At 40.3% G+C, this 25,618-nt stretch overlaps 1 protein-coding gene across 4 annotated transcripts in view; it reads right to left on the bottom strand.

Moving 5' to 3' along the window:
- Nucleotides 1-25,618, bottom strand: part of NTNG2 (netrin G2) — a 192,926-nt gene that overhangs the window by 30,522 nt on the left and 136,786 nt on the right. For 2 of the 4 annotated variants that reach the window (XM_073600522.1, XM_073600523.1), the window contains 5 exons: nt 22,951-23,010; nt 20,620-20,709; nt 17,638-17,712; nt 7,067-7,132; nt 6,221-6,295 (listed from right to left, as the gene is read on the bottom strand). The exons of 1 other annotated variant lie outside the window; for it this stretch is intronic. In XM_073600522.1, coding sequence (XP_073456623.1) covers nt 6,221-6,295; nt 7,067-7,132; nt 17,638-17,712; nt 20,620-20,709; nt 22,951-23,010 — 366 coding nt within the window. The remainder of the gene's footprint in view (nt 1-6,220; nt 6,296-7,066; nt 7,133-17,637; nt 17,713-20,619; nt 20,710-22,950; nt 23,011-25,618) is intronic. One more of the 4 variants, XM_073600525.1, reaches the window with a different exon arrangement.

Genomic DNA, 25,618 nt, shown 5'->3' with positions numbered 1-25,618 from the left:
CATTTGGATATATGTTACCCACACTGAAGATATCCACGCATTGGAGTTTTAAAAAGAAAGGAGGGGGGAAGGACCTTCTCTCCACAGAGACCTACCTGAGCCCCAGAGGGACATAAGCACTGTTTGACCAAACCTAATTGTGAGGTCACAGGAAACAAGGTCAGAGCACACCTGGTGGAGAGGGAGCACTATGTGCACAGAATTAAAAGCATGGTTTGAATATTATTTTAGGAAAACATCAGTGAAGATTTTTTTGAAGATTTTATTTTGAGCATTTTTTATTTTTGTTTCTTGGATTTCATGATTCTAATATTTTATTTGGATTGTTTTGAACAAATTGTCGCTTGAATTTTTCACATTGGACTGCATTAACGGTTGCTTATTATTATTAAGGAAACACTTATATTGTGGATTGTGTATGGACATTATAACAGGGAAATTTTGTATGATATATTGAATTGGTGCAATTGTAGGTTTTCTCACTATATGGGAACACAGTGCGGCACTTTTTTTTTTTTTTTTTCATAACAGACATCTTTGTTATTGGGTAATGTGTAAGATAGGGTCAGTAAACATCAGGAAAACATCCCAAAGTAAATAGAAGCCAGTCTGAACAAAGAATCAAAAAAGGCAATTTTACAGTTAAAAACATTCAAATAAAAATAAGTCAGGATATTAGGCACTGCATTAGAACAACTTGTGTGAATTGGATGAATGGGCATGAATGTACTTGTTGTGTAGGAATGCTTTAAATGAGATGGAGGGAACATGCATTGTGATAATAGACCATGCAGATGAATACAGAATCAACAACCCATGCAAATTAACAAAGACATGGAAATGCAGATCCAACATTTCAGCATGGACATTCCAACATTCACTCTTCAGATACAGCTTCTCAACATTATTTAACCAACTTCCCTTGTTCCTCCAAAAATAAGACCTAGCATGATTGTCGGTGATGGCTGCAATATAAGCCCTACCCCCCAAATAAGCCCTAGTTAAAGTCCTTGTAGGTCTTATTTTCAGGGTAGGGCTTATTTTCGGGGAAACAGGGTAGGGCTTATTTGGGGGGTAGGGCTTATATTGCAGCCATTGCCGACAATCACGCTAGGTCTTATTTTCTGGGAAACAGGGTAGCATGTAATCATGTAGAAAAACAATTCTTCATTGCTGCCACATCTGAGGTTATATAAAACAACACACCTTACATTTTGACTCCATCAACGTGATGCATCTGATATTTTAGAAGAGTACATAAATAATACATGAAATAACCAACTTTGTGAACAGAATGTCTTACCTACCTGTCCAAAAGGGGCATTTTCCCTCATTTAGATAACATTTTCCAAAAAAGATGAACTCCGGGTCTGATTTTTATTGCATAGTAACATTGGACCAGTTTGGACCAATGTAAGGAAAAGCATTCCCATGCCTTTTGGACCGCTGTGGAAGCAGAGAACCACTGCTACTACAGAGATTGCCACGATCTTCTGGATCCTGTGCCAAGCCGCTGCTGTTCTTCAAAGTGAACACAGGAATTCGCTTGTTCACTTGGCACGTGTGCCTTTAACAGAGCACCTTGTATTTTTTTTCAATTAATTACAAGTCATTCAACTGATTAGAGGAGGTAGAGATTGTGACATCACTGTTCCGCCTCTTCGTTTCATCCAATCAGAGAAAACCTTGCATTTATTAAAAAAAAAAACAACAAACTACAAGGCATTCCATGAATGGAACCTGTGCCGAGCAAGCAACGCCCTGTTGTCACTATGCAGAATGGCAGCAGGACCCAGAAGACAACGGTAATCACTGTAGTAGCTGCAACTACTAGAGTGGTTCTCCACTTACAGCAGTCCAACAGGTATGACATATGTATGCTTAGTTGGTCCAAACTGGATCAATATAACTATGCAATAAAATCCATACCTGGGGTTCATATTTAACTTTCTGTTGTGTCCCTCAGACACAATAGTAGAAGAGTGATTTATCTCATGCAGTCAAATGAGTTGTACAGCTAGTTCTGACTAGTCATGGGTAATGCTACACTTTAGCTTGCATTGGTTCCTTCATTTAAGTAATGAATGACGGTTTTTAACACCACAGAGCTGCTACAAGTTGCCAGTGTAGCTTGCTATGCCAGCCATAGCAGTTTCACATTTGGGAGCAGGAGATAAGACCCTGACCTGGGGAAGAGGTGACATTAACGAGAAATAAAGCAATATCATCATTTCTATTGCACAGATAGGACCAAAAAGTACAATATATCATGAAGCAAAACACTTTGACTAGAAGACTTAGGGGGTAAACAAGCTCTGGAGCAATAAAACTAAGATGTTAGAAAAAACATTTAAATGTGAACCAACGTTAGCCTAAAATGTTTCTGTAACAGGGTCTATGAATCTGTAGCTATTTCTGTTTTGCATGCAGGAAATAGACTGCTACTGATGAATAAAAATCTGTGCTTTAAAGGCTAACTCCACCTCTTACACCATTTTACATCTGTATTTAGGGTGTAACATGGTGCCAAGCGGACCCCTCCCTCTCCAAAAGGTACACAGGGGTTCCTCTCACCCACAGCCACTGTCAGTTTTTTTTTAGTTCTGCACGGTTGTGCAGACTTAGCACAGGAATCTGCGAATGCATGTACTACAAGTCCCATACGCCACCATGGCCGACAGACTAAGGCTATGTACACACGATAGGATTTTCCGACAACAAAACCGTGGATTTTTTTCCGAAGGATGTTGGCTCAAACTTGTCTTGCATACACACGGTCACACAAATGTTGTCGGAAATTCCGAACGTCAAGAACGCGGTGATGTACAACGCGTACGACGAGCCAAGAAAAATGAAGTTCAATAGCCAGTGCGGCTCTTCTGCTTGATTCCGAGCATGCGTGGAACTTTGTGCGTCGGAATTGTGTACATACGCTCAGAATCTGCTCTCAAACATTTGTCGGCAGAAATTCTGCCAACAAATATTCTATGGAGCCTACACACGGTCGGACTTTCCGACAACAAGCTCACATCCAACATTTGTTGTCGGAAAATCTTATTGTGTGTACGGGGCATTATAGTTTTCAATGGAATACAAGTGCAATGATCACCACATCTGTAGTCCATAGACACTTCCTCCAGCTCTCCAACTGAAAGCCCATACCTCCGTAGGAACCGCGAACTAGTGGAAGAGCCTGATCATGGTTCCAATGATTTGCAGGCTCATATGCATAAAAAAAGTCAATGCTGTAAATATATGTGCATTTATTATTTTATTCCAAGAGGTGGACTTATCCTTAAAGTGGAAGTCCATGCTAAAACTAAAATCCCTGCATCTATAGACACCCACGATCTAACTCTAACCTATCTAGCCCTGTAAAGAAAAAATTAGTATACATACCTTTTCTGCGGACGATCCGACCCAATCCCACACTGAGCTGTGGAGGCGGGTACAGAGGACACGTCTGACAACGGAAGCCCCATAGTAAGTCTATGGGTCACGTCACTTCCCATTCATTTCACAGCTGCTGTTGGCTGTGTCCTCTGCAGAGCTTCTGCCGCTAGAGATCGGGTCAGATCGGCTTTAGAAAAGTTACGCACACTAATTTTTTCTTTACAGGGTTAGATCGTGGGGGTCTATAGATGCAGGGATTTTAGTTTTAGCATGGACTAGACATGTGCATTCGTTTTCGTCCGAATTTCGGGGATTTTCGTGTTCGTTTTAACAAACGATAACGAACGTGCAGAATTCCAAATCCAAAAGATCCGAAATGAAAAAAATGCTTTATTTTCCTATCGTTTCGACAACAGTTCGATATAGATAGAAGATTCGACATGACAGTGACAATAGCGATCTGTGTCTATCGAACCTGTGGTTGAATGTGCCTAACCTAACTCTATTAGTCCAAGATTATTCGACATAGAAAGAAAAGATTCGACATTATAGAGACATGAAGATTTGACAAAGCAGCTAAAAACATACGATTGCGATACAAGCGGGCATTTACTATTAAATACTCCGCCCATAGGCTATAGAAGCATTCTAATGTTGTTTGACTAGTACTAATAATTAATAAATATAATTATTACTAGTCATACAACATTCAAATTCTACTATAGCTTGTGGGCGGAGCAATCGACCTGAAATGTACAATCGTGGCGTCGTACAGTTTAGCTGCTTCATCGAATCTTCTTAGAACATCCGACAGACACTATGGGGGTTATTTACGAAAGGCAAATCCACTTTGCACTACAAGTGCAAAGTGAATTTTAAATTGCACTGAAAGTGCACCTGGAAGTGCAAACGCTGTAGATCTGGCGGGACATGCAAGGAAAATAAAAAAACAGCATATTAGCTTGGACATAATTGGATGATAAAATCAGCAGAGCTTCCCCTCATTTCAGATCTACCCCTCAGATTTACAGCGACTGCACTTCCAAGTGCACATTCAGTGCAATTTCAAGTGCACTTTGCACTTGTAGTGCAAAGTGGATTTGCCTTTCGTAAATAACCCCCATAAGCCTTCAATTGACAGATTCGACCTTAAGTCGGATTTTCAGACGAATGCATTTTTTAATGACACAAAATAAATAAAAACGAATTTCGGGAGTAACTAAATACGCTAAATTTATTTTTCGAATGAAACCAAAATTTTTCAGTGTGCGCATGTCTAGCATGGACTTCCACTTAAAATAAGGCCTCAAGCACATGGCTCTCCTACATTAAATGCAGATGTTATATGGGAAGGAGAAACAACCATATTTTGAAAAAAGAGAAAGGAAAACCCCCTGGGTGTTTTCTTTTCTCTTTTTTCACAATTGTAATTGGGCTAGCAGCAATTTGCCCACAACCAGGAGAGGTGGGTCCCATTTTTTTGTCCAAAACAACCATATTCTTCCTAGGTCACTTTCTCTTGCTTTTACAAACATGGCCATGTTTGCACTGCATAAAACCAGGCTAGATGGTCCAGAAATGCAGAAATTTCCAGTTTAGGAAGAGGCAGCCAGATTGAATGTGGCTAGATGCAGCTGAAGGTCTAGGTGTGCAGTCAGTCATAGTAAAACACTGCATGCTTCGAGATACATGTAGAAATTAGTTCTAAATGCATCTGAACACAGGTTTTTTTTTTTAAGCCGTATGCACAGGGCTTTGGGAGAGGTAGTTACTTCACCTCTTGCCTACCATATAATGCAGATGTTTGATGGTTAGGATGGTGGACCTTAATGTCCACACACCACACATATGTTGTTGGGGAAGATTCTGCTCTCAGCCCAGTTTGGTCCCAACATAGTGACCGAGCTGTCATAGATAGCAGGTGTATAGAGGAAAGGTTTCGTAGGCCTTACATGGGTCAAATTCCATACAATTTTTTTTCTGGAAAATCAGAAATTGAGTGCGTTTTGTGATCCAATGATGCCACCATTGATTTCGAAATTTGACCAACCAAGCCTTCAATTTCACCTCATGTTGTTACAAAAAATAATTTTTGTGGCCGGGAATCTTTTCTTTCCAGGGAATTTTCTTTTCTTGTGCTCATGAGCGTTTCTTTTTCAATTTATATTTCTCTATCATCATTGATTAGAAAATCGTTCACTTTTCAAAAAATTTCCAACATGCCCGATCACTCAAATTCGATGGCCGCACAAAGATCAAGCATTGCTGTGGCCCACTAATGGTGCAGAATTTGAACGAAAATTCTTAGATAAGATTTTTGAAAGAAAATTCTTTCGAAATTTGACATGTAAGGCCAGCTTTATGCCTTATAAGCATACTTAATTCATCAATCTATTAAATCCATTTCAGCTGCATCGCTTACTGGAGTCTCTCCAGCCACACCTCTGTCTCCCAGTCCTAACTGCCCTTCCTGATGCTAAACCTGGCCACTTCTTCTCAACTGCTAGACCTTTTGCAATCTTAGTATCAGGAAGGGCAGGGCCTCATCTCAACTTGGGCAGAACAGGAGGAACCATGTACAGTTCTAAAGGGCTCCACAGGGACACAGGGTTTAGTTTTAATACTAGCACACATATGTTTGGGCACTATGCCTGCACTTGAGAATCATTTTTGCCTTAGAAACATTTAAGGGTAGATCAGGTTCATGCTAAATTTTAACTTGACAAGTTAACCATAGGCGGCTCACTTTAAAGTTTCTCCCACCGGTTCCTTCGAAAGAAATTAGTAATAAAAAAAAAAGGACACAACTGCATTTTACAACCTTTACCTTTTGGATTCTTGACCAACGCATCGATGACATAGGCCGGGGTCGGTTCAGGTGCTATAAAAGTCTTTGAGGATGCTTGAAGGTAAAAAAACCACACACTTTCTGGTTATGAGTCACAGCTTGGCTGAATAACTACTGATAGGTACTGAAACCACAGCTACCATCACAGCAAAATTATCAGTTGTGTCTATTCTATTTTGTTGGTCATTCTTATACTTTATCACCTGTACAGACTGTAAAAATGACCAACATTGGGACCTATGGGAGGTATTCCCCGACCAGTTCCTTGTGAGTCTCATGTGGGCCTTAGCCAGCACTCAAGCAGCCTTATCTAAGCGAAGGCCATCTTATTTATTTAATTTAAATTAAAAAAAACCTACCATAAAGTACCTGAACTTGTTTTCATATCAGCCACCCAGAATAGAAAATGAAAGAATCAGTCAAACAGGGTGCTTTTGAAAATGCTTGTATTAGAGGAGAGATAATAAGCATGCTACCTCCTTGTCAAGTCACAAGCATGGATCGATCACAGGGTACAGCTTATTTACATTTGAATCTCCAGGGAGGTCCAGAACCTGGCTGTGCTTTTTAGAAGGGGTGCCCAGATCCCAAGCCTGAACAGAATTACCTATCGTTTGGCAGGTAAAGCAGTTCACATATATGTGTATTTAGCCATTTTCTTGAAGCTCAGCTTTAACAGTACCATCAACATGATTTTTTTAAATTCTGTATGAGTATTTTATAACCAGCAAGGCTCACCAGCACTCATCATGCCTGCATGTGGCTCACAAGCTGACACTGGTCAGTACCTACCTCTGCCCCACCTCTATACCTACAGCCAAGTACCTGATTTAGAATGTTTCTTGCCAGTAGAAGTTGTCAGAGGTGGTGCTCTGTGAGTTGGAGGGGCAGCTGCATATTATAAATACAGACAAGGTGAAGATAACAGCACAAGCTGTACAATATTTGATATTGCTTTATTATTTTAAATAAATGCACTAAAAATCTGACAAAATACATTGCCAATGACAACCAAAGTGCCCATGACATAGTGTCTGCATACCCTTCTGTTCTTTATTGTCACCAGTTTTTTGGTTTTAGAAATGACTACATAGGCATAAGAGAAACTAAATGGGTAATTCATGTTTATCAGTTTAATAATATTCCTGCCCAGCTAAACAATATCATCTTCATCAGAAGTAGAAGTTGGCTTTAAAGTGTAACTCCACTTTTGTTGAGAAAAAAAAAAAAAAAAACAATCCCCTCTGGGTGACTGATGTGCATTGCAAGGATTTTAACAAACTTAGTAGCAGATGTGGCACGGCCGTGCCACTTTGCCCCTGCATCCTCTCCCGCATCTCCCACTCAGGCCGCCAATTTCACCCTATCAGCAGAGCAGAGGGCTCCCACCATCCATCCAGATCTGCAGCTCCTCCCACCCCCTGCTGATAGGATGACATTGGTGGCGGGGCGGGAGATGCGGAAGAGGATGCACAGGCCAATAGAAAGGTAGGACTGTGCAGGGGAGGCAGAGATTTAGGCCCCTTTCACATTTGTGCGACCTGGAAGTTGCGTGATTTTGCTGCATTTTTTATGTGATTTTTCCTGTGACTTTGACGCAACTTGAAGCAATTGCTGTGTAATGTTGAGGTCTATGGACTTCAAGTCGCATCAAATTAGGACCAAAGTAGTGCAGGGACTACTTTGAAGTCGCACAGATATGAATGGTACTCATTAAAAATCATGGGATACGACTTGTCATGCGACTTTGCATTCTCAAGTCGCAGGACAAACCACACAAGTGTGAAAGGGGTCTTACAGGGGTCACTGTGATGTTCAACAGGGAAGGGGGGACATGACTGAAAGGGGCACTGTGGGGGGCTGTGATAGCTAGGGGTGCTGTAATGTAAAAGGGCAATGTGATATAAAGGAGACTGCAGTCAAATTTTGGGTGACTTTATCTTTATCTGAAATATAGATATAATTACATAGTGGTCACATTGCAGTACATACAGTAGATGTGAACTGAGTAGTTAATTTTGCATAGTAAGCTTCATTGTATTTGGCTCTAAGGTACTTACATAGAAAGGTTCACTATATGGATAATAATAATTATTGTTTTATTATTAGCCTCCTTCTGTGTCCATATAGTTAACCTTCCTATGTAAGTACCTTAGAGTCTATATTTCAGATAAAGATAAAGTCCCCCAAAATGTAAATCTCCCCTGATGAAGGAAAATATACCAATAAATTCCGAAACATGTTGGGTTACATGCTAGAAATCTTCATGGACTGACCACAGTAAAACTTTGGCATTACCTGGATATATTCGCCTTGGATTTGACATATACATGTATATTTTGGTTCATTGGTATACCTTGTATATTTTAACATTATTTTCTATGGCTATGTTCACAAATTTTATCATATTGTGTACTCAATAAAAGTGGCACTGCGTTGACTTTTACCTATTTTTCTACACCAATTTTCTGCCTAAAAAGTCCAAGGGGGCTGCCCCTATTGCACTTGATGCATACCTCCTTTTTCTCTGTATTCAGGATGTTGGCAGTTTTACACATTTAATTCCCATAAACATTTTTTCTCTATATGATGTAGCCAAATAAAGGATAACACTAAGAAGTTATCCAGTTGCCGGTTACATTTTTGTTTGAGATTTTGAGCATCCCTGCAACAAAAATGTCACTTTTGGTGGAATACTCACAAAGGGAAATCACATTTATTCACTCTTGAGAAGAGAAGATTAAGGGGGGATATGATTACCATGTATAAATACATAAGGGGTCCATATAGTGAACTTGGTGTTGAGTTATTCACTTTTTTGGTCAACACTGAGGACAAAGGGGGCACTCTTTACATCTACAGGAAAAGAGATTTCATCTTCAAATACGGAAAGGTTTCTTCGCAGTAAGAGCGGTGAAAACGTGGAATAGACTCCCTCCAGAGGTGATTCTGGTCAGCTCAATAGATTGCTCTAAGAAAGGCCTGGATTCTTTCCTAAATGTACATAATATAACTGGGTACTAACATTTATAGGTAAAGTTGATCCAGGGAAAATCCGAATGCTTCTCTGGGATCGGGAAGGAATTTTTTCCCCTCCTGTAGCAAATTGGATCATGCTTTTCTGTTTTTTTTTTTTGCCTTCCTCTGGATCAACTGTGGGTATAGGATTGGTTATATGGGATTGTATGATATTTTTTATTTTATTTTTTTATGGTTGAACTAGATGGACTTGTGTCTTTTTCAACCTGACTAACTATGTAACATCTAAAGGGATGCAGACCCTGTCCCTTTCCTCATCAGAACACTGCATGTGCGACAGCTTATTGATAATTACAAATCACATCCATACAGATTTGGTCACTGACAAACAGCTATTTCTCCAGAATAACAAAAAGGTAGGAATCTGCAACAAAGTTTGTGAAATCCTTGCAATGTATATAGATCACCCAGAGGGGAATTCTTTTTTTTCCCTCAACAAAAGTGGAGTTACTCTTTAAGCTTCAAATTCTAACATGGCTTGTGTAGCAATGTATTATTTTTTTGTATTTGCTATATACATTTTTTTTTAATTTGCTATATTTTTTTCCCACAAAAGTGGAGTTACCCTTTAAATTAAAATTACTTGTGATTGTGTCATGTAGGCCTATGACAGGCCTTGCAAGGTTTTTACTGTCAAGTTTGTAATAACAAGACGATAGCAAGCAATGAAGAAATAAAAAGACAAACAACTGAAACAAATTATGAAACAAAACCAATGTCCTTCCTCAACATTATAATGCTAAGCCACAAACATGGTGACAAGTGTGATGTATTCATTTGACATCTGAGGGGTTCCGAAAATTCTCTGTGCCATTGAACATGGCGAAGGCCTCGGGGATAATTTGACTTTTATGCACAAATGACCTTTTTTTTTTTTTTTTTCGCCTTTTGACTTCCACAGATGGAGAGCTACAAGTCATCCTAGACCTGCGTGAGACCTGAGGCTACTAAATGCCATTGGACAGGTGCTTGTAGCTCTGGGCGAGACGGCAAGGTCTCAGTTTCCACGGTAACAGCCCCTCTGTCTGCCGACAATGTTTGATCAGCTGTGATGAGAGAGAATGGCGAATGGGGCAAGAGCGACCTATCGTAATACACGATGAATAACAAGAGATGGATCTCTGAAATTACAAAGCTGCACTTGGTTGTGGATTTGTTACAAATTAATTTACCCATTCCCATAGAAATGATTAACAATTCAGAAGAAGAAATTAATAAAAAAGTCTGTAAAATTTGTGCAATTTTGTTAAAGCTTCAATTAGCATATAATGCAAGTTAGATTTATGCATGAAAGCCACAAGTACCATTCACACATTTGTAACCTTCTGACGCGGTCTACTAAAATGGTATTTAAGGTTTAAAGGGCTAATAGATATTTAAAAGCTGAAATTTAGTTTAGAATGTTTTTTTTCACTACTGCCTTAGTTACTGGTAATAAAGTATATCCCATCTGCAGGCTGCTGGATTCTGTGTAAATCTTCACTGCAGAGCTGCCCGTCTTCTTCCTGCTGCTAGACTTCCGGCACTGTGGGCGGGTTATCAATGTCGAGTCTCCAGGCTCAGATGCACTATAGATGATCCAATGGGCAATTGTCCCCTCCTGCCCTCTTCTCTATTGAGAAAGGTTCTTGCACTTAAGCCTCGTACACACGATCGGATTTTCCGCAGAAAAAACCTCAGACTTTTGTCCAAAGGGCGTTGGCCAGGAAATTGTCTTGCATACAAACAGCAAGGAATTGCAAACACGAACATAGTGTCGTACTATGTGGTTTTTCAGCTCTTTAGCGCCACCCTTTGGGCTCCTTCTGATAATTTTGTGTTAGTAGAAGTTTGGTGAGTGTTGATTCGCGCTTTTCATTTTGTGCTTTTCATTTTGCGCTTTTCATTTCGCGCTTTTCATTTAATTTCTGAGCGGCTGTTCGTCAACCAGCCATGTTGCAGTAACGGAGAAGATATCGTGTTATTTATCACTAGCCTTGGAGTCATTGCTTTGACCCAAGTCCAGTCCAGGAACAGGAGGAGGAGGATTTCTTGGACCAAAATTGGTTGCTTTATTAATCGTGACCAATTATGTCATATGCCTTTGCTGCGGGAGCTCCAGGAGAATAATCCGGATGATTTTCTGAATTATCTCCGGATGACGGACCTCTGCTTTCACCAACTCTTGGCATTGTTGATCCCCTATATTAACCGCTTGCCGACCAGTGCACGCCGATGTACGTCGGCAGAATGGCACTGGCAGGCAAAAGGGCGTACAGGTACTTCCCCTTTAAGAAGTGGTGTCGCGAGCGCGTGCACCACCACGGTCTCCGTGACCGTCGGTCCCGCAGACTCGATGTCCGTCGGGTGCCCGTGATCATGTCACGGAGAGGAAGAATGGGCAGATGCTTATGTAAACAAATCATTCCCCGTTCTGCCTAGTGACAGGACAGTGATCTACTGCTCTCTGTGATCAAGAGCAGTGATCACTGTCCTGTGTGTTTAAGCCCAGCCCCCTCACAGTTAGAATCACTCCCTAGGACACACTTAACCCCTTCACTGCCCCCAGTGGTTAACCTCTTCACTGCCAGTGTCATTTACACAAAAAAAAATGAATTTTTAATCGCACTGATAGCTGTATAAATGACAATGGTCCCAAAAATGTTTTAAAAATGTTCGATGTGTCCGCATCCATAATGTCGCAGTCCCAATAAAAATCGCAGATCGCCGCCATTACTAATAAAAAAAAACTAAAATCCCATAAAAACTATCCCCTATTTTGTCACATAGCCAAGTATTATTCTACACAATTTTTTTATTGTGCATTAAAAAAAGAAAACCGATAAAATTAGACATGCTATCTGCCAATAGAACTTAACCAAAAAGTGCATTCTATGCATCCAAAAATATAGAAAATAAAATATACCAAATCAAATCATTATTCAACCAAAAAAATAAAATAAAAGCCTCATGCATGTGTCCTGCTTCTTACCCACTTCAGCCCTGGACCATTTGGCTGCCCAAAGACCAGAGCATTTTTTGCGCTTCGGCACTGTGTCGCTTTAACTGACAACAGCATGGTCGTGCGACGCTGTACCCAAACAAAATTGACGTCCTTTTTTTCCCACAAATAGAGCTTTCTTTTGGTGGTGTTTGATCGCCTCTGCGTTTTTTTATTTTTTGCGCTATAAACAAAAAAAGAGTGACAATTTTGAAAAAAATGCAGTATTTTTTACTTTTTGCTATAATAAATATCTTCCAAAAATATATAAAAAAAATATTTTTTCCCTCAGTTTAGGCTGATATGTATTCTTCTACATATTTTTGGTAAAAAAAAATCCCAATAGGCATATATTGATTGGTTTGTGCAAAAGTTATCGCGTCTACAAACTATGGGATAGATTTAGGGACTTTTTTTTAAATTGTTTTTACTAGTAATGGCGGTGATCTGCAATTTTTAGCAGGACTGCGACATTGCGGCGGACAAATCTGACCCCAAATGACACTTGTTGGGGACCAGTGACATTACATGTAAAAATTACACTGGCAGGGAAGGGGTTAACACTAGGGGGCAATCAAGGGGTTAACTGTGTTCCCTGGGTGTGTTCTAACTGTAGGGGGGATGGGCTGCCAGGGAAATGACAGAGATCACTGTTGCCGATGACTGGGAACAGTAGATCTCTGTCACGTCCCCTGTCAGAACGGGGATTCGCCTTGTTTACAAAGGCAGATCCCCATTCTGCCTCTGTACTAGGTGATGACTCGAAGTCCACCGGCGACCCGATGTCCACCGGCCCGTGCGAGCGCGTGATGCAGACGGTGTGTGCCCACCCGTAACTGCGCGAGCCGACTTACAGCTACGCAGGAGAGCCAACCTGCCACCATATAACGACAGCGGCTGGTCGGCAAGCAGTTAAAATGGCAATTAGCAATCCCCATAGGATCTTTGTTCAACATTTACAAACTGGATCTGAATGGTACTTTAAAAGCTAATAGCTTGCTAAAAGGGCTGCAAGTGCGTTGTAAAAGCTTGCTGTTTACACTATTCTTATACAAGCTGTAATGCCTAAGATTCTGATCAGTTACAAGATTCTATCCCCAATCACAGATCGTGTTACAGGCAGTGTAAATCGATGAAAGGACTTTTCTCAATGGAGGTGAGGACAGGAGGGGGGTGTCCTCATCGGATCATCTTTAGTGCAGCTGAGATCGGAGACCCGAAGCTGTTCTCCCCCACAGCACTGGAAATACAGCAGCAGGAAGAGGACAGGGCAGCCCCACAGTGAAGACTTCTACAGAATCCAGCAGAATTTTTTCCCCCCCCTTTCTATTCGATTTGAACAGGGATGGAGATTTGATGACTGGGTTGGTAGTGTTCCCCTACTACCCCAGTGTGAGGTTTGTAAATTCCGGGTGGTTATGCCACCATACCCGGTTTTTACACACTCAGGGTACATTAATTTTGTATCCATGTAGTTCTACAGTGCCGTTGCGCCAGTTCATTTGGGGTATGTTGCGGTTGTGGTGATCTCCGGTTCCTTGTTGGTCCTCTACCCGGGAGCTGCGATGCTCTCTATGTGCCTCCCCCTCCCCCCTCTCCGCCCACCGGGGGGCGGGGAGTGTTACGGGGTAGCGGGCGGATGCCTACAGAGCATCGGCGCCACGCACCCTGCCCTGTGTGTGTGGCGTCATGATTGGGGCCAACGCACAGGGCACGTGATTTCCATCCCAGCTGTTCTGGCAGTGAATATGGGCTTCTGTGAAGTGCTTACCGCCCTCTCCGGAGCCCCTTCCTGCCTATCACACGCCAGCGTGACGCTGGTAAGAGCCGGCGTGCACGTGTGCGGGGTACATATAAGCTGCCTCCCCTGTCACACTCTTGCTGATACACCTCCGAGTCATCACATTGCATTCAACACTTCCCTTTGTTTTCAGCCCTGCTCCAACACGTAAGTCACTTCCTAGGTCATCCACAATTGTCTGTCACCATGTTTTATTTTATTTATTTTTGTCATCACTGTTGCCACCTTTCACCTTTTCACGCAACATCAATAATGCTCACATAGTTCATACACTTAGTCAACCTACACCCCCCTCTTTTACATCACATTCCATTTATTTCACTATTTGTATTCATTTTTTTATCTTTATATTTATTTATTCATAATTTTTAATATTTTTTCATTATATATTTTTTTTTTTTTTACTCATTCTCACTTTCACATTCTTTTTTTGACCTTCTCATATCACTTCAGGTTGCCCTCTCAGGCCACCGCAATATTTCACCTGCACCAGCAATTTGTGCCTTGGGTCATCGGGAGGTTTTGTTGCGTGTGCCCTACCGTGCGCGGCTGCAATTACCTCAGTTCCCGGGGGAGGCTTTATTGGGACGTTGATCACATTGCCGCAACATTTTACCGTTTTGGACCCTATGTGAGTATTTAGGACGAGATAATCTGCCCTATTGCTACATTATTAATTAGAATTAGACTAATGTCACCACTTTTTTCTTTACACTCTGCAGATATATTTTAGCATCTGCCCCTGAGGAGTGTCTCTACACGAAACGCGTCGGGCACAAGTGATGCTACTTGTGTCTGTAATGGACACATTGAAATTCAGTCTGCAGCAGATTAATAATTCTGACATTTATTTATTCATCCATTTTGGTTATACTTGCTACACCCATACTCCTGCCGCTGATGCTGTTTTTATGTCATATGTAATAATATAAATTTACCCTATGTTATGTACCTTTGAACTGCTTTGACTATACCATACTCATGCAAAACTTTTTTCCATGCCACACTTGTATGTTATGTGTGGGTGGAGTCTATACTAATTACTGTATTGAATGTATATGTGGTTACTTTATTGCCATATTCTTTACAACGTTTGTCATTAATAAAACAATTTTGCATTTATTTCAATTTTGCCTCCACAAAGTCATCTATCTCAATCAAAGTCCCACTTTCCCTTCTCTTTTTGCACTTTCTACAGAATCCAGCAATCTGCACATCGTTGGACATACTTCATTACAAATAAATAATGTATCTAAAGCTGTAGAGAATAAAATGTTATTTTAGGTAAACTCCACCTTGCATTATAGTAAGCTATATTTTCTTGTTAAATTTGTTTGGGAAAAATAAGGACATCAGGAATATAACAGACCAGTTAAAGGAAGTCCAGATACCACATCCAAAATGGAAATAACAGAACAAGCCAACACCTTACAATCAGTAAGTCACAGGAGTTCTATACAACCATTGTATAATGCCCCGTACACAAGATTGGATTTTCCCATAACAAATGTTGGATGTGAGCTTGTTGGCTGAAAGTCCGACCGTGTGCATGCTCCATCGAAAATTTGTTGTCGGACTTTCCGCCAACAAAAATTGGCTAGCAGGTTCTCAAATTTTCGACCAACAAAAATTTGTTGTCGGAATTTCCGATCGTGTGTACACAAGTCCGACGCACAAAAGTTCACGCATGCTCGGAATCAAGCAGTAGGAGCCGCACTGGCTATTGAACGTCCTTTTTCTCGGCTCGTAGTACGTCTTGCACGTCACCATGTTCCCACGATCGTAATTGTTGGCCAATATTTGTGTGACCGTGTGTATGCAAGACAAGTTGGAGCCAACAACCTTCGAACAAAATTCCACGGTTTTGTTGTCAGAAAGTCCGATCGTGTGTACGAGGCATTAGTGTAGGTTTGCAGATATATATATATATATATATATATATATATATATATATATATATATATATATATATATATATATATATATATATAGATAGAGGCATAAGCTTGAGAAGTACCAACAATGCTACATAGTACATAGTGGGAAATGATACCAAGCCTCAATATTTAAGGGCAAGCAATGTGAGATCCAAGGAGCTCTAAGAGCTACCAACGCATGGCATGGTAGGGTACCAGGCTGAACACACTAGTTACCGTTAGTTGAGCAGAGTGAGGCAAGTATGACCAACTGGTTAAGAGGAAACATGGAGTCATACAGAGTCCTGCTTCATCCAAGACTCAGAGATTTTAATAAGGTCTCAGTTCTATATACACATTTACAAAAAAATAGAGAAGAGAAGAGGGGTGTCTATAGTTTTAGCCAATAAGAAGATATCACAAACAACATGGTTGGAGGGTTTAGATACTCTCTCATGTTTTTACTGTTGTATGAGCCTCCATTGTGAGATTTCCCTTTACTTACTGTTCTAGTGACTTGGATAGAAAGCCAGATAAAATTTCCATTGATAGCACAGACTAAAAACCACAAATAAAAAATGTTATTGCTGTATTTGTCCTAGTAGAAAAGAATTGATTTGTACAGTCCTGGTGACAATGCTGTCACGAGGACAGGAAGTGAGGGTAAATCTCACCAGCAAGAACGCATGCAGCAACGAAAACCTGACAGAGGTCTAAGCCTTCCAAAGACAAAAAGAAAATTATTTTGACAGGAGTGAGCCTTTACAGAAATCCTGTAACTAAAACAGAGATGTACTTATTTTTTTCTTTCAAAGCTGGTGGTATCTTTCAGATGTTTAACATTTAGCCTCAGCTCTGAGAATGATATTTTTCTCACAATCTTTACTGCTACAGAAGCGGATCCAAACTTTAATGTCTAAAAATATATTCTAGTTTGGTGGTTTTATTTGAGTCAATCACTGACGGATGATTCTTCGTCAGTGTGGGTTGCCCTGGCAACACAAGACTAGCACAACTTTCAAACTTTTATAAAAGTATGCATATGGATGTTTCTAGGACAGTTTGGTACAGCTCTGTACTTGTAAAGCCCTGGTTGACCTCTCATTTTGCTTTTAGTTTAAATTAGAAGAGAAAATTGGGGCAAATTATGAGAACTAAGAGAAAGAATAAAAGTGCCCATAACAGCCAATCAAAATGCACTGAAAAAAATCTGTTTCATATGCTAAACTAAAATAGATTTCACTGTTAGAATCAGGGCTCAACGCCCCACCAAGATTTAACTGCTGCATGTCTATCACTGGCTGAAAGCATTGTTTCTCTTGTCATTATAGACATTCTCTAGTGGATGCTCTACTGCAAAAGTGACAAGTTGGTAAAAGTTAGGCGCAATGCCAAGTTCTTTGCCAGTCGCCACTGTGCCAGGAACAGGAAGGTAGAAGAGCTCACTGATGGGGTCTTGAACTGCACTGAACCTTGAATTGGGCTTTTCAACCCTTCCCCACCATGTCCAAAAGAGTGGAATATATTTTCTCTTTCTTCAAACCCGATTGCCAGAAAGTTTTCTTTCAGGAACTTCACATTAGACCTTTGTACATCAATATATCATTTCAACAGCTTAGCTTTAGATGATCATTGTTGCTTAGTCATAGAATAGACATACCTCTGATCTTTTCAGGTATTTCCTGGAGCTGGACTTTGGGTTCCAGCACTGGTGGTGTTGGTGAGCTCTCGGGGGCTTCAGACAAACAGATTGCAAAATGAAATTTAGAAAATCAAAACTCTTAGGATAGGGGATAACAGTGCTTCCCATTACTACTAGTGCTAGAAACAGAGAGCAGAGAATAAACTAACTGCTAACAGTAGGCTTTGATGAGAGGCTTTGGCATGGTAAGAGGTCAAACATATAGGGTCAGGCCACTTAGTAACGTATCTTAGTTATGATTGGTGTGGATTAATAGGCCACTTACAGTGGGGCAAAAAGGTACTTAGTCAGCCACCAATTGTGCAAGTTCTCCCACTTAAAAAGATGAGAGAGGCCTGTAATTGTCATCATAGGTATACCTCAACTATGAGAGACAAAATGTGGAAACAAATCCAGACAATCACATTGTCTGATTTTTGAAAGAATTTATTTGCAAATTATGGTGGAAAATAAGTATTTGGTCACCTACAAACAAGCAAGATTTCTGGCTCTCACAGACCTGTATCTTCTTCTTTAAGAGGCTCCTCTGTCCTCCACTCATTACCTGTATTAATGGCACCTGTTTGAACTTGTTATCAGTATAAAAGACACCTGTCCACAACCTCAAAGAGTCACACTCCAAATTCCACTATGGTGAAGACCAAAGAGCTGTTGAAGGACACCAGAAACAAAATTGTAGACCTGCACCAGCCTGGGAAGACTGAATCTGCAATAGGCAAGCAGCTTGGTGTGAAGAAATCAACAGTGGGAGCAATAATTAGAAAATGGAAGACATACAAGACCACTGATAATCTCCCTCGATCTGGGGCTCCACGCCAGATCTCACCCGTGGGGTCAAAATGATCACAAGAACGGTGAGCACAAATCCCAGAACCACACGGGGAGACCTAAGGAATGACCTGCAGAGAGCTGGGACCAACGTAACAAAGGCTACTATCAGTAACACACTACGCCGCCAGAGACTCAGATCCTGCAGTGCCAGAAGTGTCCCCCTGCTTAAGCATACATGTGTCCCCCTGCTTAAGCATACATGTTCGGGCCCGTCTGAGGTTTGCTAGAGAGCATTTGGATGATCCATAAGAGGACTGGGAGAATGTCATATGGTCAGATGAAACCAAAGTAGAACTGTTTGGTAGAAACACAACTCGTCGTGTTTGGAGGAGAGAGAATGCTGAGTTGCAACCAAAGAACACCATAACTACTGTGAAGCATGGGGGTGGCAACATCATGCTTTGGGGCTGTTTCTCTGCAAAGAGAACAGGACGACTGATCCGTGTACATGAAAGAATGAATGGGGCCATGTATCGTGAGATTTAGAGTGCAAACTTCCTCCCCTCAGCAAGGGCATTGAAGATGAAACGTGGCTGGGTCTTTCAGCATGACAATGATCCCAAACACACCGCCCGAGCAACGAAGGAGTGGCTTCGTAAGAAGCATTTCAAGGTCCAGGAGTGACCTAGCCAGTCTCCAGATCTCCAGATCTCAACCCCATAGAAAACCTTTGGAGGGAGTTGAAAGCGACAGCCCCAAAACATCACTGCTCTAGAGGAGATTTGCATGGAGGAATGGGCCAACATACCAGCAACAGTGTGTGACAACCTTGTGAAGACTTACAGAAAACATTTGACCTCTGTCATTGCCAACAAAGAATATATAACAAAGTATTGAGATGAACTTTTGATATTGACCAAATACTTATTTTCCACCATAATTTGCAAATAAATTCTTTCAAAAATCAGACAATGTGATTGTCTGGATTTGTTTCCACATTTTGTCTCTCATAGTTGAGGTATACCTATGACAATTACAGGCCTCTCTCATCTTTTTAAGTGGGAGAACTTGCACAATTGGTGGCTGACTAAATACTTTTTTGCCCCGCTGTATTAACATATCCTAGTTATGACTGGTGTGGATTAATAATATGAAACTATCAGCAGACACAATTCCAAGAGAAAAATGAATCTGTGATTTACCCATGCAGGCCAAAGTATCAAGTTCACTTAAGTGCACCTCCTCCTCTACTTATACTCACTCTCTATTTGCATCCCTGCTACCCTTGTGTAAGCTTCAAGTGGTTCTGGCTGGAGCATGCATTTAGCTAAGGATTCTACCCCCCACCTTAGGCTCCCATCAATGCATCACAATGGGATTTTTCTTTGCTCTAATGAGAAAATAGAGCAGTGGGTGAGTGTACGGAAAGTATAAACAGCATGGGACTCAATTAAATATAGAAAAAAGGTCAGTGTAAAAATAAAATAAATTTAAAAAAAGCAAGATCTCACAAGAAGATATGAAGGTAAAATATGTGTGGCTGATTTATCATAGCAACAGTTGTAGAAAAGTGAAAATCAGTGATAACTTGGCTAACGTATATATTTATGTATTTGATACAAAAATATGGAAAAGCAAGGATGTGAAGAAAAGAGTAAAAAAAAAAATAAATATAAAATAAATAGAAAAAATTACTACTGGAAAAAAAATTCAAACTACGGTATGTGCTGAAAGCGCACGACTTCTCCTTTTTCTTGATGGTAATATTGCTCACATAGCCTTTTATAAAGACAAAAATTATGCTAATAAATTTCCTGCCAGTGGGGCCCGACTACAACCGGAGGTCAAAGAAAATGTCTGTACTCCTGCTGCTTTAATTAGGTCACATAACTTATAAATATTACACAATCATCAGAATATGCTTTGACAGTAATTGTCTGAGGAAAAATATCAGCATGGTCTTTTTCAGCAAGTAAAGAAACCCCAGAGACTTACAAGTGTGTCCTGCACCTTTTTTTATTAATCTTTAAAATAAGTTCACATGCTAACACATTTTTGAGATTTTAACTACTGCTATGCAAGCCTCAACCTCTAGGAGGTGCTACGGCAGGCAGCTGTCTCACTATTAGGAAATTAGTTTTAAGCCTGTAGCAGCTGATACGGACCTACCTTCTGTATGGTGGTAAAATTTTCGTGAGGGAGGGGAGCCCACCTGCAAGGGGGCTGCAACAGAGGAACTTGTGTCCACTGATGAGAAATCTGACACAGAAGAATCTGATAAGTTTAAGTCTTCCATATAATCTGAGATCACTATTATTAACCTAAATCTATCCACAGATGTGAAATAATTGTCACCTGATCAGAAACATTTATATGTGTAGTGTATGGATGTAATGCACCCCCTGCAGACACCCTGATTTGGAAGGTTGAAGTTGATTGTTGCCCCCCCATCATCGGGGCCAATACTGTTGTATAAGCCAGTTCACTGTGCCAAAATCATCTTTTTAGACCATCGCAGTCATTTAGGCAAGTGCATTTTTTGCTAAATGACTGTCAACGTTTCAAAAAAGGTTGTACACAAGAAGGACCCTTCGGTGGTTAGATGCTCTAAATGCTTACTGGAGGTCATGGTGTCCATGCAGCCCATGCTGACGGACAGCACATGAAAGGAGGTGCAATAGGTAAAGATGAAGGAAAACTCATGATGCTGATGAAGGGATCCTTCTGTAGAGAGACCACGCATTAATAAAGATTATTAAAGGCTGTCACTCAGCGTGGATGTTTAAAGCACATTTAAACTAAAAATCAAAAATGCAATAAATTGTAGCCTACCAGTCCTAAGGTGTGGTGGCTGAATACATTTTTTGATTTTTCTATTCTTTTCTTTCACCTAATAACCTACTTTCTGTCCTGAGGTAGCTACGCTCACTCACTCCACTGTATCTAAGGAGAAGCAACTTTGTCACCCTAGGCTGCTCTCCTGATTCGGACTACAAACCTGTCTTCCTCTCTTCACCTTCATATGGGGAATGGGACCGTTTGTAGTTTGTAGAAGATAGCTTGGATGGAAAATAACATTGTTTGTAATTTTAGTTCAGCTCATGGGAAGTGACAAGGACATTGTATTTCTAGCAAGATCAATAGGTACCTGCTGAAAATGTACTTAACTTGACATTTTTATTCTTAGGTCTAAATGCCCTTTAAGTTGGGCTTTAGTCAGGTAGCACCATGAAATGAAGAAATGCAGATAAATACAGTGATAACCATAAACTGCATAGAACGCAAATACTTTTTTTGGCAAGTTAATGTCTGCCACTGAATGAGCTAATGTAGATGAGCTGTCCCTAATAAACAGATAATGCTAACATAAGTCTTCTCCTTGGTGGAACAAGAATCTCAAATACATCCCTGAAGCTGATGAAGGGTTTTGGATGAAACTGAATTTTATCTGATTTGCTAAAAGCTTGAAGAAGTCACAATTGTTAAGTAACTATGCAACACCATAGCTTTTAGTTAGTATTTAAGTTGGTGTTCTCTGCGACTTGTAGGGAAAGTCATAGCCTGTGTTGAGAAGTTGCTCATGTAGTAACAGTATCAACGATTCAGCTATGCAACCATTTCCACATACACTGCCTTTTTTAGAATGTTGCATTCTCCATAATATTCTGCGTTAGTAAAAGTGAAGCTCCAGCCAAAATTGTTTCCTTTAGATATGGGTAGAGTAGAAAAGAATTAGAACCTCTGTCAGATTTTTACTGCTGCCTGCATGCTCATTCAGTAAAGGAACGGCAAGTAAAGGGTACTGTAGTTGGCAAGAAAAAAGAAGGAAAAGGACCTGCTTTTCGAAGACATCTGTCAAACTTGGGAGTTACTGCTACCTGGGGAGACGACTTATCATTCCATGTCCTGTCTGTATGATAGGTAGTGAGATGAAAATTACCCAATGGGGACATGGTTAGCAATTAGAACCTGACAGAGGTTTTAACCCTTCCTCACTCTATTTAAATGTTTTGGCTTAGGTTCCACCACGAGAAAGTCCTAAGCAATCATTAAAATCAAAGCCAGATCTAGCAGAAATTTGGAGAATTTCCTTATGGGTTTTTGATACATTTCAGAATTCAAACAAATTCAGAGATTCTAAAAATAATGCATTCAGAGGTTTTGAAATTTTTAAAAATATTACAGTTGAAGCAAAGCTTCCAGATAACTAGAATACGTTTTGAAAATGCTAACAATACTTTTTAACTAACATGCAGTTATTACTGGATTTGTTCAGACTTATATTTTTGGAGTACTAAGCAAATTTTAAAGAATTCTAACAGAAATTCTAAATAATTATCAAAGGAATTTAATGTCGCATTCTTAACAATTCATCTAAATTTTGAAATATCATACAGGAGTTTTTATATTCTAGCAGTATATTACAAGGAATCATCACAAGCTAGAACATGTAGACTACATCAGGCTCTTCTAAATTACACCATCTATTCTTTGGGGTACCTTCTTTCTTCTCTGTCTTCAGGATGTAAGTAGAGGCTGAAGTCTGAACACCTGGATCCACTGATGACCAGAAGGTAAAAAAATATAAACCATTAGGTTTAATCTAAAAAGGCACAGCCTAGCTATTCTAGAGGAGACTTCTAATGTGGATTAAAAGAGAACTATGCAATTTCTAGTACATTTTATTTTTGACAAATATTTCCAAATGTTACCAATTATTTTAATTCTCTATCCAAATTTTATCAAAAACTGATGGTCTCCAAACATGGTGAATATACTCCTCCAATTCCCATAAGGAATCTGGGGCTGTCACTTGTGATTTCATATTGTTTAAAGTGATATTAAACTTTTGCTTTTTTTTTTTTTTCTTAATAACAAACAAGTTATACTTACCTGCTCTGTGTAATGGTTTTGCACAGAGCAACCCCAATTCTACTTTTCTGTGGTCCCGCACCGCTCCTGGCTCCTCCTGCCTCTGAGTCCCCACCCTAGCAAGCAGCTTGTAAGGGGGGGTACTCATGCGGGCTTGCTCTATTTGTCATAGGATTTGATTGACAGCAGCAGGAGCCAATGGCTCCCGCTACTATCAATCTGCACTAAGAGGTGGGAGAGAGCCACTGCTCTCATGCACAGGTAAGTATGAGGGGGGCATCTTCATTACAAAGGGTGTTTTACCTTAATGCCGAGAATGCTTAAGGCCTTAAAACCACTTTGAAGGTCTATGCACATATGGTGACTGAAAAAAATGCCACAACCTTTGGAAGAAAAAGCAGCATAAAAAATGCTCATAGTGACTCGTATTTCACAAGAGTTTATGGGCATTTGCTTTTATAAGTGTTTTTTTCCAAAACATTCCCCTCTGCTTATTTTTTCACTGTAATCAATGTACACTTGAAAAAGCCAAACACTTCTAAATGCTGCACTGATGAGCATCTATGAGCTTTTATGCGCGTCAAGCATTTTTTTGTCCTAAAGCTTCTCTCAAAAATGCCATTCTGATGGGGTTTTTTCTGCCTGAAAACTCTTCTCTGCAAATATGTCTGTAAACTCACAAATGTGCATGGAGAAATAGACTAATAGAGCTGCTTATACAGGCTGAAGAAAAAAATGCCAAAAGCATATATAAGCAGCATTTTTTATGCCCAGTGTGCATGAACCCTATGAGTGCACACTGCTGTATATCTTAAAGGTTCAGTTGAACCAAAAGTGAGCTGAACCAAGCCTGATCTAAAATATTTTGAGCAGTCCAACAGTGAGATCTTACTATCATAATTACAAACACTGCATGGGTATTTTGGGTGTTCACACCCACCGTTGCATCTTCTAGTTTAGCCTTTCTTAACCATTTCAACACAGAGGAACCCTTGAAATAATTTTCCGGTCTCGGGGAACCCCTGATAAAATTGATTATATCCAACTCATGATACATTAGTGTGATGGTCAGTTGGAAGAATGCTCCTTACACCTATGGTCATTGGGCAAAGTTACCCCCTTCAGATAGTTAAAAAGATCAATGGTGTCAGTGGGAACTAATCTGAGAGGCAGAAATTGGTTATTGGGGGATTTCCATCTCACTCCCGATCCTACAGACAGGACATTGCTCAAATAACCCTAGCAACCTCTGGAGGATCCCTAGAGTTCATAGGAACCCTGGTTGAGAAACCCTGTTCTAGCTCCTCTAAATGGGTTCAGCAGGTGTGAAGACCCAGGATTTCACCAATAAAGTGTCTGATACATAGGAAACTGGCTGGAGGTTTAAACTCTGTATCTGCAATATCAATTTTGGGTTACCTGACCCTTAAACAGCATCCAAAAAGAGCAAGGTAATTACTGTTTAAACTTTGTAAAAAAATATGTATAAAATGTAATAGAAAGTGCAGTATAGAAGCAAGGAGAAACCTTCCTAAATACACAATAGGATGCCAAAAAAATTATTTAATTACGCAATCCAAAGAGAAAAGGTGTGCAATAACCCACAACAAGCAGCTTTTAAAAGAGAAGTATATCTTTTGTTTTTATTTGGGAATCATACTTACCTAGGTGGATGCAGCATCGGTCTGATGCTGCATCTGTCCCCCGCTGGCTCTAAGGCTAAAAACCAATTGATTAAACACTGATGATCGCTCGGTTCTCACATCTTTCTGAGCAGAGAGGTGGTGACCATCAGTCACCAACTCTCTGCTCTGCTCCCCCTCCACGCACTCACTAGAGCGCTGGGCTGTGGAGGGGGTGGGAGCTGCCTGCTGAGACTGAGCCGGGTGCCGATCCAGGAATGTGGGCGGATCCCAACCATATGGTCGTGATCTTTCCCAAGCCTGGACCTGCTCAGCCCACTGTCTGCTGAAAATGGGTCACAGGAGTGCAGAACGAACTGCACTCCTGTGATCCACAGGAGATGTACAGGCAAACAAGCTTTGGCTGTACTTCTTCTTTAATACAGAGCAACAATAAAACATGACTGCTGACTGGTTGCTGGGACTCTTCATGCTTTCTTCATAACAAAAGGGCTCAAGTTACTAAAACTACATTACCACTGTACAATTAGCAGTAAAATAACGCATATTGTTTTTTTCAACAGTATTAGCAATTTATCAAAAAAACTTTCTAAAATAATGCATTCATTAAATTTATTTTGGAATATTGAATGCTTTTCTTGCACCTAATTTTA

Source organism: Aquarana catesbeiana, linkage group LG09 (genome assembly GCF_042186555.1).
Source record: "Aquarana catesbeiana isolate 2022-GZ linkage group LG09, ASM4218655v1, whole genome shotgun sequence".
Classification (NCBI taxonomy): domain Eukaryota; kingdom Metazoa; phylum Chordata; class Amphibia; order Anura; family Ranidae; genus Aquarana; species Aquarana catesbeiana.
This window is presented reverse-complemented; position numbering and strand designations above follow the sequence as displayed.